This window comes from Schistocerca serialis, chromosome 5 (genome assembly GCF_023864345.2).
Source record: "Schistocerca serialis cubense isolate TAMUIC-IGC-003099 chromosome 5, iqSchSeri2.2, whole genome shotgun sequence".
Classification (NCBI taxonomy): Eukaryota; Metazoa; Arthropoda; class Insecta; order Orthoptera; family Acrididae; genus Schistocerca; species Schistocerca serialis.
In genome coordinates, this window is record NC_064642.1 from 120,181,362 (window position 1) to 120,197,206 (window position 15,845).

Below are 15,845 nucleotides of genomic sequence, written 5' to 3' on the forward strand. Positions count from 1 at the left end.
TCGAAACAGCATATCCAAACACTCCGGGATGATGATGGCATTGAAACAGAGGAAGACACGCGTAAAGCTGAAATACTAAACACCTTTTTCCAAAGCTGTTTCACAGAGGAAGACCGCACTGCAGTTCCTTCTCTAAATCCTCGCACAAACGAAAAAATGGCTGACATCGAAATAAGTGTCCAAGGAATATAAAAGCAACTGGAATCACTCAATAGAGGAAAGTCCACTGGACCTGACGGGATTCCAATTCGATTCTACACAGAGTACGCGAAAGAACTTGCCCCCCGTGTACCGCAAGTCTCTAGAGGAACGGAGGGTTCCAAATGATTGGAAAAGAGCACAGGTAGTCCCAGTCTTCAAGAAGGGTCGTCGAGCAGATGCGCTAAACTATAGACCTATATCTCTGACGTCGATCTGTTGTAGAATTTTAGAACATGTTTTTTGCTCGAGTATCATGTCGTTTTTGGAAACCCAGAATCTACTATGTAGGAATCAAATTGGATTCCGGAAACAGCGATCGTGTGAGACCCAACTCGCTTTATTTGTTCATGAGACCCAGAAAATATTGGATACAGGCTCCCAGGTAGATGCTATTTTTCTTGACTTCCGGAAGGCGTTCGATACAGTTCCGCACTGTCGCCTGATAAACAAAGTAAGAGCCTACGGAATATCAGACCAGCTGTGTGGCTAGATTGAAGAGTTTTTAGCAAACAGAACACAGCATGTTGTTATCAATGGAGAGACGTCTACAGACGTTAAAGTAACCTCTGGCGTGCCACGGGGGAGTGTTATGGGACCATTGCTTTTCACAATATATATAAATGACCTAGTAGATAGTGTCGGAAATTCCATGCGGCTTTTCGCTGATGATGCTGTAGTATACAGAGAAGTTGCAGCATTAGAAAATTGTAGCGAAATGCAGGAAGATCTGCAGCGGATAGGCACTTGGTGCAGGGAGTGGCAACTGTCCCTTAACATAGACAAATGTAATGTATTGCGAATACATAGAAAGAAGGATCCTTTATGTATGATTATATGATAGCGGAACAAACACTGGTAGCAGTTACTTCTGTAAAATATCTGGAAGTATGCGTGCGGAACAATTTGAAGTGGAATGATCATATAAAATGAATTATTGGTAAGGCGGTTACCAGGTTGAGATTCATTGGGAGAGTGCTTAGAAAATGTAGTCCATCAACAAAGGAGGTGGCTTACAAAACACTCGTTCGACTTATACTTGAGTATTGCTCATCAGTGTGGGATCCGTACCAGATCGGTTTGACGGAGGAGATAGAGAAGATCCAAAGAAGAGCGGCGCGTTTCGTCACAGGGTTATTTGGTAACCGTGATAGCGTTATGGAGATGTTTAATAAACTCAAGTGGCAGACTCTGCAAGAGAGGCGCTCTGCATCGCGGTGTAGATTGCTCGTCAGGTTTCGAGAGGATGCGTTTCTGGATGAGGTATCGAATATATTGCTTCCCCCTACTTATACCCCCCGAGGAGATCACGAAAGTAAAATTAGAGAGATTAGAGCGCGCACGGAGGCTTTCAGACAGTCGTTCTTCCCGCGAACCATACGCGACTGGAACAGGAAAGGGAGGTAATGACAGTATCACGTAAAGTGCCCTCCGCCACACACCGTTGGGTGGCTTGCGTAGTATAAATGTAAATGTAAATGTAAATACAGTAACCATAAAGATTCAGCAGTTGAAAGAGAAAGTCTAGGTCTTCTTTGAGAAGGAAAAACACCTGAAACATCAGCGATGGACGAGAATGGATGACTGTAAACCAACAGAAGATTAATTGTGAGAAAAAATTTAGATACCTACCAGAAGATTGGCTTATAATCTCAGACGCTCCAAATAGGAGCGAGTATAAATAATATTATGATGAAATTTGAAATGAAGATGAATATTGTACCATTAAAATGTTCTGGTTCTGATAGGTTTTTGAAGTAATTACTCAAAGTGAAATTTAATTTATTTAAAAATAAATTTTTCATAAATTAAAAAAAGACCTTGTGTAATAAGAAGTCATTGAGCATTGGAATCAAGACACTACGGTACAATTGGAAAACCAGAGGGATGGTATGCTACGGAGAATTTGACTATAAATAGAAAGAGACTATATATATCAGTCAAAAGAAACGAGGACATTAAAGAAGAGTTTAGGCAACAGATGAATTAACGTGCATCCTTAATATACGACCATCTGCACCTTACTGTTGACGTTTCTTGGGTAGTGACTCATTGTAGTAATTTGGATTTCACTCTTTCTGACACTATGTGGCTCTCATAGATATACAACGTAATTTCTACTTGTTGATTTCAGCGAATGTCACTAAACTCGACTGAATAAAAATTAATTTGGAATATGACCGACTGGAGGAAAAAACAATGCAGAGCAAAACCGATGTCCGGAAACGAATGTCAATATGCCGGATAACACTTAGCACTTATGAAGAGAGAAAGGGGTGACTGGAGAGGGGAGGATCTCATCACTTAAGAGGAAAGTTATTCATTAAACAACAGGGAATAGGAAGAAAAAATACATGAAGTTTGGTAACAATCTTATGGACGCTTCTATATGTACATATTCCCGATGTGTGTGACTCATGGTGACATCGATGTTGTACAGTGGTATATAAAGGTAAATTTTAAACTCGGCTAAACACGTTTGCGATTTTGTTTTTAATGTTTTATTACACTGGGAAGTATTTTGTTATATAATTTCTTAATTTCAAATGTTATGCTATTTTTAGATGTAATTTATATTGCGACTTTTTTAAAAGGTGAAATAGGGAATAAATAAACTAAAATAAACTCTGTATATGTTGACACTCTTATCACTGCTGACAGCAGTTTACATCTATAAAGCTCAACGTTGATAACTCTTTTAGTATTTGACACATCTGTTTCGGAAGCGAGTGTGACGACTGCGTGCCAGGGGTAAAACAACTACACATTTTGATGTTCACTATATACCAAACAGTTGCTGTCAGAGAGTATAATGTTTTTGAATATTTCTTTTGCTCTGCTCCACAGACTATGTAATAGAAGTTTTTGAGCATATATTGGCATGAAGAGGCTGCTGTGTACCGAAATCGGTAAATTGCGATTATAGACTAAAACACATTTTTTAAGCTTCTTTAATTAGTTGCGCATTGTAATTGTACATCTTAATAATATCTGTGTTCGCTTGTTAACATTGGTCATAAATATCGAGATTACAGAAGAATTGTAGTGTCCACAGTTATAACGCTAGAGGAGGTATATAGCTAAATTACTAACGGTCGTAATTCTAAGAACCATACTAGAAAAAACTGTAAATGTGTGTCCTTGTACTCTAAAAAGGTACAAAACAGTAGAATTGAAACTACAATAATTGCTCTTTGAAAAGTAAATACATCCTACAAATATAGCAATGGTTGACTTTTCCATTCATTTTTGCCCGAGTATTTTCTACATTGTGAATGAAAAAACACACGAAACTATATATAGTGAAAGATATATATTGTCATGCAGTAAACTAAAGCTTTCTGTATCGTCAAATAACGTATTAACTAGCGAAAACAATACCAAATCAGTTTCTCTCACTCGCTGTTGTTACAATTGGCAATTACAACTACAGAAACTTAGAAAAACTGATTTGGTAAAGATTTCATAAATTGATGTGGCTTGATATGGCTGACGACAGCTTCAATTTACTACGCTTAAATGTCACTCATTCAGTATTTGCGATATACAAATTTGATGTGTACTGGAAAGATGTTTGAACTGTACTTGTAGGTGTAAGCAGACAGCTGCATCCCCGGCGGTTATTATTTCTGTACATCCCGTTCCGAGACTTGCAGTTTCGATATTACAAGCTCTAACAGGTTACAATAATTGGATGATGAAAAATGACAAAGTTTCTTTATTATTTTGTTTGTCGTATCGGTTGTTGGCGACCGTGAGTTATGTCCAAATTTATAAACTTGTTGAAACCAACAATTTTTGGTAGTATTTAACTGAATTGGTCCAGGTCACTGAGTTTGTAGAACTTTTATAGATTAGAACATGTGTGGACTGACATAAAACATTTTTTCATCCGAAAACGATAACTACAGCCCAACTAAAAACTAAATTAAAGCAAATTCGTGCAGTATCTGTACCAGTACGCAGCTTTCATTATTATTTGGTAAATATTCTTAAATATGATCGTTTGGAAATTTCCGGCCGACTGATTAAGGTTACTTATGAGAATTTACAATAAAATTTCACATTTTGAATGACGCTCAGCGTATGAAAAGGAGTGTACGTTACCCGCAGATTTGATGCTATACTACTTCGACAAAAAACAATTCAGAATCGTGTTTGGAAAATGAATCTTCAGTTGAAGGCATTCTGGCGTCAATTTGTTACTTCAGAAGAATTGTGGATACATTGTAACTTCTGAATAAAATAAGTACACTGTGACTCTGTTTGAAAGTTTGAAGGTAGCCATTTAGATAACTAAATTTAGCTATAGTCTTCCTGCTTCACAGAAAATTCTACTTTTAAGTTGACCAGGGTTATCTGTGACTTTCTTTGTTCATTTTGTTCAGGGAGTAAACGTTTATGAGACTTCACATATCAGACAGTGTAGTGGTAAAAGAACGCCCTCCTAAGAAAAATATTTTCAGGAATAAACCTTTGTGAGCCACGTGAATCACATTCAGATTGAAGTGCGATTTAAAAATTAACGTCATTATGAGCTTTTGGCATAGCTATGTTTAAACGCTACCCACTAGAGAAGGCGAAATCATGAGGTATGAAAAGCACTGTGAAGAAATAAAGTAAGGATTTGTTTGTGAGTCACGGGGGTGTTTACTTCTCAGTGAAGGGGGTTAACAATTTTTAATGTTTGAAACTGCGCTAGAGAAAAAAGTAGTGTTATGGATTACTTTAATTATTAATCTTAAAATTATGTAGTCACACACGTGCTTCAATAGAGTAATGGCTGTTCAAGCTTAGAACATTATTCTTTTGTAAATCAATTACTCCCTAATTTAAAAGTGTTAAGTAACGACAATACAATATCGTTTTCGTGCTTAGAGAAAGTATCAGTCGCCAAGTAACTTCTGAATTCGTTCTGTTTCAACCAGGAAGTACATCTCTAAGGGTCAGGGCGCGGAGTTTCTAATTACTCAAGATCAAAATAAAAAATGCAGAATCTCTCTTCTTGCTCTTTCAGGTGGTAAGTTTTTCCAGCAAAAGGAATAGGAAGTAACAACTTGAGCTGACCTACAAGAAAATTCCTTCTTCGGTCAGACGAAAATCTGGAACAGATTTCGTGTGCACTAGGGTTAATTTTTCATTATAGCTGAGTACGAAACACTGGAAGCCAAAAGCGCGTTAATACTGACGTATCGGCTAGAGGTCACGACAGCAAAGGGAATGATAAATGGTTCGGCTTCTGGGATTTTTAGGAGCATTTTCTAAGGAGTTGTCATTGCTACAAGGGAGCGCGAACGGTGAACTTCGTCATGTCGAAGCTCCCAGGAGCAGGTAAAATTTTAAGTTTTAGGTAATCTCAAAACTTTAAAAGAAATTTTCAATTCGGAACTCCAGGTGTGACGGGGCATTGTTTTGGAAGTTAAATACCTTAAATTAATGCGTATATAAGATTACATTAGGGGAGAGTTAATCTATGTAAACCGAATGGGATGACAATGTAAGTACTGTAGATTTCATATATTCATATAATATTTGTTACATTTCTGCGCATCAGAAAAGAAAAAAGAAATCGCAGCTGCAATAGCCTTTCATAGTATAATTTAACGGAAATTTGTGAGACAAGATGAAAACAATTTCTGTATTTGGAAGGTCGCTCTTTAAAGAACAGCGAAACTTAACGAAAGAAACAAGTTCATATTTTATTGTGCGTCAGAGGATTTAAATTTGAGAGATGTGTGTCTTTACTGCTCCACCTTATCTCATTAAGTTTCTGGAATCCCTCAAGAAGACCCAAGACTTTTCCTGAAATATGTTTACTGCCGAATACACAAATAAAATAGCCTTTCAGTTGAACATCCAACAACCTCTGCACAATAGTATACCCTCGTCTTTTTGTAGTAATTTTTAAGAGCGTCTTATTTTCGTTCATACAGATATTTAATACGAGTCATTAACTTTCCTGGGAAGAGATCAATCATTTCCTTACAATAATCTACCTGTATTAGTATATTTTATATTCAGCTTGATCGGTATAGCGCTTTCAGAATCATTCTTAAACACAACGAGGAACTTGACGCACAGAATATGGTTTTTAGAGCTCGTCGTTTCTTGCCCATACTAGTTATTGTAAACCAGGAATTATCAGAATAGCTACAAATATATTAATAATAACAGTTTTCGAAATTTGCAGAATAACCAGCACAGCTAGAAAAGAAATAAGGAAAACTCACTGAAAACAAATGGCTCAAATGGCTCTGAGCACTATGGGACTTAACATCTGAGGTCATTAGTCCACTAGAACTTAGAACTATTTAAACCTAACTAACCAAGGACATCACACACATCCATGCCCGAGGCAGCATTCGAACCTGCGACCGAAGCGGTCGCGCGGTTCCAGACTTCACTGAAAACATTTTCTATGATGTGTTATCATTATGAAAGCAATCATGTAAACGGATAGTCTGATAATGGTAAAGGTAACATATTAAAATAAAAGATAATATCAGTAGTAAAGAACTTCAGTACATTCGGCATTTGCACATGCTGGACCACAGTGTAAGAAATATTGTTTACCAAGAAATAATTACGAAGGAAAGGCACGCGGATATAGTCAGAGGGGAATAGGTGACAGTTAAATTTATAGAATGGATTTCTTTTGAGATTAGACGTGAATCATTCACCGTCTTTTGAAGAGGAGAAGTTTGTTGTTTCTCTGAGATTTGAAATGTCCTAGAATCATATTAATTGTACAGCAACAGAATCACAACTTTCGTAAGGCTCTTCAAGAAGATAGTAAAGCAAAAACAGTCTATACGGTTTCCTGCACATATCCAAGGTGAAGAAGAGGAATTTTTGTATCTTCAGCAGATAGATCCCTAGAGACTGAATGTTTTCGTAGTCTAGTAATGCAGGTGCTTGTCGGTAGGACGTCGCCCACTGATCGAAAAGACCAAAATTGCATTAAAGTGTGAAAGGGGAATGAGAAAGCCTCTTTAGTTGCCAATTTTTAGTTACGTATCTTGTTAAATTATTATGTTATGAATCTGGACTATTATTCTGTAATACATTTGACTAATATTCTTCCAACCTCAAGCTGGGCAAACTAAAGTTATGCAAATATCATTACGTCATAACTATTTGCTTGTAAATATTCTTCCCTGATCTTCTTACTGGGCTTCAGAATTGAAGACTGACTAGAAGAAATAAAGCTAAAATAAGTGTATGTTTCAAATATATATTCTCCGCGGAGTGTATATCACATTTTGTTAGTTACACTTTCAGAGGTTTCGCAAATAATGCAGTAGTCTGAGAGGAAATAATATTCATTAAAATGCCCAGCAATATCCAGTAAGTCTCGACCTGGTGGAAACAAAGGCAACTAGCCCTTAGTGTAGTGTACTTTGCAACATGTAAAAGTGCATTACGCTTTGCGTGTGGCATTATTGAGTCACAAGTCAATCATTCAACTACACTATGTGATCAAAAGTATCCGGACACCACCAAAAACATACGTTTTTCATATTAGATGCATTGCGCTGCCACCTACTGCCAGGTACTCCGTTTCAGCGACCTCAGTAGTTATTAGACATCTTGAGAGAGCAGAATGGGGCGCTCCGCGGAACTCACGGACTTCGAACGTGGTCTGGTGATTGGATGTCACTTGTGTCGTACGTTTGTATGCGAGATTTCCACACTCCTAAACATCCCTAGGTCCACTGTTTCCGATGTGATAGAGAAGTGGAAATGTGAAGGGACACGTACAGTACTAAAGCGCACAGGCCGACCTCGTCTGTTGACAGACAGAGAACGCAGACAGTTGAAGAGGGTCGTAATGTGTAATAAGTAGACATCTATCTAGACCATCACACAGGAATTCCTAAATGCATCAGGATCCACTGCAAGTACTAAGACAGTTACTCGGGAGGTGAGAAAGGTTTGATTTCGTGGTCGAGCGGCTACTGATGAGCCACACATTACGCCGGTAGATGCCAAATGATACCTCCCTTGGTGTAAGGAGAGTAAACATTGGACGATTGAATAGTGGGATAACGTTGTGTGGAGTGATGAATCACGGTACACAATGTGGCGATCTGATTGCAGGGTGTCGGTATGGCGAATGCCTGGTGAACGTCGTCTTCCAGCGTGTGCAGTTCCAAGAGTAAAATTCGGAGGCGGTAGTGTTATGGTGTGGTCGCGTTTTTCATGGAGGGGGATTGTACCCCTCGTTTTTTGCCTGGCTTTATCACAGCACAGGCCTACATTGATGTTTTAAACACCTTCTTGCTTCCCACTGTTGAAGAGCAATTCGGGGATGGCGATTACATTTTTGAAACCGATCGAGCACCTGTTCATAATGCACGGCCTGTGGCAGAGTGGTTACACGACAATAACATCCCTGTAATGGTCTGGCCTGCACAGCGTCCTGACCTGAATCCCATAGAAAACCTTTGGGATGTTTTGGAACACCGACTTCATGCCAGGCCTCACCGACCGACATCGATACCTCTCCTCAGCACTCCGTGAAGAATGGGCTGACACTCCACAACAAACCTTCTAGCACCTGATTGAACGTATGACTGCGAGAGTAGAAGCTGTCATCAAGGCTACGGGTGAGCCAACATCATACTGAATTCCAGCATTACCGATGGAGGGCACCACGAACTTGTAAGTCATTTTCAGCCAGGGGTCCGAATACTTCTGATCACATAGTGTATCTGAGAATAGCGGCCGGTCGCGTTGGCTGAGCGGTTCTGGGCACTTCAGTACGGAACCGCGCGACTGCTACGGTCGCAGGTTCGAATCCTGTCTCGGGCATGGATATGCGTGATGTCCTTTGGTTAGTTAGGTTTAAGAAGTTCGAAGTCCTAGGGGACTGATGACCTAAGATATTAAGTCCCATAGTGCTCAGAGCCATTTGAATTTGAGAATAGCAGCGTATATGTGTATGAAGTGAAAAGACCGCATACGCTAACTTGTCGCTAAGGAAAATTATAAGCTACAGTTCATTGCTAGGGACTGGGTTATAGCAGTTTACCTACAGAAGGGACTGTATGCAAATTACTTGTACAGCAAATCCTTGAATACTACTGAAGTGTATGAAACCATATCAGGTCTTCATACAAGGGACGTCTAGCGCATACAAAGAATGCTTATCGAATGAAGGTTTTTTTGACTAGTGAGACAACGTAACAGGAATGTTCAAAAATTTTATCTAGAGATACAGTTCGTGAAACTTCAAGAACCTTCTTTCAGGGCAGGAGCAACATCATACATGGCCATTAAGCAAATATCATGCAAGTAAATGAAGGCACGCACCGACTCACACAGGAGCACACAATCTGTGAATGGAGCGCGATTGAGTCCTATTGCACGGAAAAATAAAAAATAGTTCTGCTTCACACAACACAACAATTCACAGAATACAGATGTAGATGTAAATGTAATGGTGCCAGAGTATCAAATTAGCTTCCGTGGCGCACCTCGTACCTGCGATTGATTAAATATACGTTCAACGAAACCTAAGTATTATCAATGGATTAACATTACTACCTTCCTCCCTCCTCTTCGGCTCCTTAATTAGTTAGTGTTACTTTACCTTGGCGAGAAATAACATTATCACAGGGTACAATAAAGTCTACGTGATTACCTTGCCGCATAAGATCGCAGCATGAGCGAGACGCTTCGGAAACGCTACCCTCTCTCTGTTTACATATCCTAGCGAAGTGCCGACATATCTTTTTTTAATGTTATTTCTGTTCTGAACTCAGGGGCGGGATGGCAGTTGCTGAAATCGTTCAGACAAGGGTTTTACATTTTTAATAGAAGTTGTAAAATAGACAACGAGCAGGTGGAAATAAATGATGCGTAAAATACACTTAGGTGGACGTTTTTTAACAGTTTTTAATTTTTTTAGATGATTTTATGTTATAGTTAAAATATAATCGCTTAGGAAACAAATGCTACTATTGTATGATGGTGATGCTCGTCGGGCATGAAAATGACGATGGCCATGGTGGAGGTGGAATAGTGCGTAAAACTATAAGGGCTTGTGGAACCGCAAGTAGCGACTAAAAGTCACTCGGGGGGGGGGGGGGGGGGAGAGAACGGGGGAGGGAGATAAGTGGAAGAATTGTATGAAGTGCGTTGTGGGAGTTGGTTGAAGTTCCGTTGGGGGAGGATGGATAAGTCATGAAGGTGCATGGAATGTGGGATATGGATATAGTGACGCAGCAATGTACCTGGACTGCGGGTTAGTGATCGGATTTTTGGCGCTGGAACTGACTTTTGCATCAACCTATTGAATGGCTCTGAGCACTATGGGACTTAACATCTATGGTCATCAGTCCCCTAGAACTTAGAACTACTTAAACCTAACTAACCTAAGGACATCACACAACACCCAGTCATCACGAGGCAGAGAAAATCCCTGACCCCGCCAGGAATCGAACCCGGGAACCCGGGCGCGGGAAGCGAGAACGCTACCGCACGACCACGAGCTGCGGACAAACCTATGGAATCCGATTGTATTTCAAGAAGAGAAGAAGGGGTGGGAAATTCATGAATTGGTGTAGGATGCGAAACGGGGAAGGCTGTTGGTTGCAAAGGCGAAGCGGAGTCCACGTCTTTCCAGGATGTCAACGGATTTGTAGCCTTTAGGAGAGGCAGAGCCAGGCAGTGTTGGCGTAGGCTGGGGCGGATGATGGATTTATAGATGATAACAGTAGAAGAATGTAGACTCCAGATGCAGGCAGTTGGCATTTTAGTCAGCTTCGGGCTTTGTGTTGTATTTTGTGAATAAAACTGTCTAGATCGCTTACTATGTGTCTTTACTTAATACGCCGTTTCGGCTGTTGCCGTCATCGGGTGAAAACTTCGAATTTCCGAAACAAGGTTCAGTGTCAGCATCAAAAACTAATGAGAAATCGTGACGTCAACAGTTTTGCAAGTGCTAAGATTTTGTTTGGATGATGGCAGTAGCCGAACCGGCGTAATAAACAAAAAAATATATTAGCTATCTTGACATCTTTGTTTACAAAGTATTCACAATGGTCGCTGTCTCGTACGGATGATTTATTCCTTCATTAGCCGCTATTTAATGGGAGGGGGTAGGGGATGGGGGGGAGGAGGTGTGAATTCCGTCTTAATTTTCCGTCGAGGGCTAGAGCTAAACGCCTTACTCTTTTTTTCTTTATTGTTACTTTAATTCCTCACAATGGAAGCGAACTGTCAGTGGATGAAAACCGCTCTTCAGTAAAAGTTACATATATTAAAAATATGATTAAAAGTATGTAAGAAATATAACAATAGCAGATGATTTTTGTAAAAAAACACATTGGTGGACGATATCTGCAATTTTTACCTACAGATAAATGACAATAAACAACTTTTGCAAAAAACACGTGGATGGAAGATAGTGATGGTTTTTAAAACTTGCTTGACGATTTCTTTTTATATTACAGTTAAATGTAGTCACTGATGAATGTGAATGATATCATCGTGCAATAGTGGTGCTGGTAATGAAAATAATTGCCATGATGAAGGTGCAATGATGAATGTGGCTATGGAGCCCTATAGAACCACAGGTAACGATTGAAAGTCAGGAAGGTAGAGGATGGAAGAATATCAAAATGGTGGGATTGTGTGGTGCTGGGTGGAAAGAGAGGTATATGTCGGGACGGATTTCATTGTTGGGGAGAGGGAGCTGGTTGAAATTCTGGCGGTAGAGGATGAGTAGGGCATGAAGCTGCATGGAAGGCGGAATAAGGATCTAGCAATGCAGCGGCGTACCTGGCCTGGTGATTAGTGGGTAGGAAGGCGAGGGGAGTGGAATACTTGGTACAGGATGCAAGTTCGGAAGGGTAGACAGATGAGGTTCAAATGGCTCTGAGCACTATGGGACTTAACATCTGAGGTCATCAGTCCCCTAGAACATAGAACTACATAAACCTAAGTAACCTAAGAACATCACACACATCCATGCCCGAGGCAGGATTCGAACCTGCGACCGTGGCAGTCGCGCGGTTCCGGACTGAAGCGCCTAGAACCGCTCGGCCAGACAGATGAGGAAGGCGAGGCGGAGTGCCAGTCTTACAGACGGAGAGGCGGAAGTCTGGACCACGGATACGGCGAGTGGTGCCATCAGAGATGGTGGCTTCGCTTTTCTGTGGATCTACTTGAACTTTCCACGTGTTACACCACTCGACCAAGAGGTTCAGGTTCAGCAGAATAAGGTGGCAAACACTAATGACCCGTAATGTCCGATCACCGCCAGCGACACAACGACCTGACATTACATGTCTTATTTTGTTTTTATTCTATGTGCCAATGCCCCTTATGGCTATATACGAGGGCGGTTCAGAAAGTAACCTCCGATTGGTCACAGTGCGGGTTGTGGGGGGAGTAGCGACGCCATCTGTGCGTTCACGCACTCAACAGGTCAGTCGGCATCAAGCCGTGGTCGAGTGAACTTCGTACCTGCGCTAGTTTAGTTTTTGTGGCAGTTTGAAATGTGTGCTGCAATAGAAAACCTCGCCAAATGTGAAGTGCGTGCTGTCATAAGGTTTTTTACAGCCAAAGGATATTCTGCAGCAGCTATTCATCGTGAGCTTTGTGCCGTGTACGGACCAAGAGTTATGAGTGAAGGAGTTGTCCGTGAATGGGTACGTTTATTTAAAAGTGGACGAGAAAATGTTCATGATGAAGAGAGGAGTGGTAGACCATCATTGGTGACTGACGAACTCGTTCAGACAGTTGATGCAAAAGTTCGTGAAAATCGACGTTTCTCAATGTCGGAGTTGTCTACTGGTTTTCCACAGATTTCTAAGACTCTCTTGTACGAGATAGTGACAGCAAGATTGGGTTACCGTAAGTTCTGTGCACGATGGGTGCCCAAAATTCTTACCGACCACCACAAAACTCAAAGAATGGCCTCTGCATTAGACTTTCTCTCACGTTATGAGGACGAAGGAGAACCATTGTTAAACAGAATCGTGACCGGTGACGAAACCTGGATTAAGTACGTGAACCCTGAGACAAAAGAACAATCAAAGATGTGGGCACATTCAAATTCGCCTACCAAACCAAGAAAAGCCTCGCAAGATTTTTCTGCCAGAAAACTGATGGCAACGGTGTTTTGGGATGCCAAAGGGGTGTTGTTGGTTGAATTCATGGAACGTGGTTCGACCATTAATCAAGACGTGTACTGTGAAACAATAAAAAAGTTACGACGGGCTATACAGAACAAACGCCGTGGTATGCTGACTTCCGGTATCGTTTTTTTGCACGATTACGCCCGTCCTCACTCTGCTCGCAGAACAACGGCCCTTCTTGAGTCCTTCAAGTGGGACGTTATCAACCATCCACCTTACAGCCCAGACCTGGCGCCAAGTGATTATCACCTCTTCATGCATTTGAAGAAATGGCTCGGGTCACAGCGGTTTGATGACGACGAAGAGCTCAAAGATGCGGTCACAGGCTGGCTCCAGGCACAAGCGGGTGATTTTCATGCAGAAGGAATTTCAAAGCTTTTGAAGAGATACGATAAGTGCCTCAATCGCTATGGAGACTATGTAGAAAAATAGTGCAAAGATGTAGTTGTAAGATGTATATATTAAAATATTTTTATTTAACTTGGTGTATTTTTTTAAATCAACCGGAGGTTACTTTCTGAACGGCCCTCGTATTTTATTTGCTTATTTTGTTAAGACAGATCAATCTGAAGACGATCACAGTGACTGAAACCGATAATTGGATAAACAAACATTCGTGATCAGAAAATGTTGTAATAATTACAAAAATTTATACGTTCATTGTCTATTTCATAAGGCGACTGTGAGAAATATTTCTGTATTCTAGTCCATGAATTAGGCAAATCCTTCAACAGTGGTTCGGTGTTGGGAAAGTCGGGCGTGGTAGTCTAGTGGTAAACTATGCGCCCGCAAACCGAGATTGATCGCATTCTTGTAGCATCACGGAAATTTTCACTCCGCCTTTATTCCGGCCTCCACCACTCAACGATATGGGGAGTCACCAGGTGCGACGCTTGGGTCAGATTCCACGTTGATCCGTAGGTCCCCCTTCTCCTGGAGGATAACAGCTAACGGTTAAAGAGACACAAATCGCCAAAGTGGCATCCAATAGACTGACTTGTATTCGGCCGATGAGGCACACTGAGCTGATATTACAGTGTTGCATGATCACTCCACCAGGTTCGGGAAGACGATTCGGAAACTATTATTCCATTATAACATTGCTGTCATGGTTTAGTGAGTTGAATCTCACAAGCGTAACCGAAAGTTCAACGAACATTTAAAAAGAAAATTCTACGTCGCATTGAAACCCCGGGGCGAACAGCGACTCACATCTGATAGCTAACTGTCTGAAATGGAAGAGAATAAATAAAAAGAACAATCACGTGGCATATTAAAAAAATCGGACAGAATGAGATGAAGCTGTAATTGTCTCTCACTTCGATACACGTTATTTTTAACTCAACTGTTAATTAGTGGTAGTGAGACTTTTCAAAAATCAGCTTAAAACTGATGAACTTTTTAAAAGAGACATTTATAGAAGCTTTGTTGGACATTGCCTGTAATGTGTTATACAAACACCAACATTCTGTAGGTTATCAGAGAAATAAAAGTATTTAAATAATTTTATCTGCAACATTATATTAGAGTATGTACATAGATAACTCGACACACCAATGTGAGAAACCTCATGGATCTGTAAAACGCTATAAGAACAGAATTTAAAATTAATATCGTTAAACTTAATGTAGATTTCACAGAGCTTAGGTGACGTTTGCGCAAGTATGTGTTAATGGTCACTCAGAAAAGTATTTCATTTAGCAACTGAATCACTACTGTCCAATTATAAAGGTATAAATGTATTTAAATGGATAATTCGTAAATGGTTGTATCTGGGTTATGTCAATAGAAAAGGGATTTCATCAGCCTCTCTTACTGATTGTATGATATTGTTTCAGATGTAGTGAAGACAAATGCAGCACTGATGTTATTAATAAAGATCATCATCATCATCATTACGTACATTTCCGGGTCAGACGTGTTTGCCTGTCCCGGAACCAAGCAATTTTAAGCTGATCGCATTATCTTCTTCGTGATCTTCGTATTCTTCTTCTGCCACTCAGACTGAACTCACAGGTTTTCCTTGGTATCATGCTTCGATCTGCGCGTAGCAGATGATCATAGCTTTCCTTCTGTCTCGTTGTATGTTTCAAACTATTCCTAGAACATGCAGCTCTTCTCTTATCTCACTGTTCTTGTAACAATTTTCTAATTTGTATTCTACGGAAGATCATAGAAGTTTCATTGCTACCGCTTCGATTCTCTGGAAATGTTTCTTTGTAAATGTCCACATTTCGGATTCAGAGGGCAGTAAAGATACAGTCATGTTGTTGCAAAACTGAAGTACTCTCTCTACTCTGGTTTTACTCAGGAGCTATATAGACAAAATAACGTTTAGTCTTATTTTTCTTGTTTAAAGGAAATTTATTTCTTGTTTGAACAGATATAGTAATCTGATTGTAGAATAATAAGAAAAGAAATGGTATCAGTTTAACTTCGGAAGAGTGAGTGAGAGGATCATCTTTGTAAAATTAATATTCGTCTTTTGTCTAACAAATT

General features: G+C 40.2%; 1 protein-coding gene across 1 annotated transcript in view; it reads left to right on the forward strand.

Moving 5' to 3' along the window:
- The first annotated feature begins 5,495 nt into the window (after positions 1–5,495).
- LOC126481781 (odorant receptor 4-like) overlaps positions 5,496–15,845 on the forward strand; it is a 104,575-nt gene continuing 94,225 nt past the window's right edge. Inside the window, exon 1 of the mRNA XM_050105736.1 lies at positions 5,496–5,529. Within this exon, the coding sequence (XP_049961693.1) occupies positions 5,508–5,529 (22 nt within the window). The 5' untranslated portion in view covers positions 5,496–5,507. The remainder of the gene's footprint in view (positions 5,530–15,845) is intronic.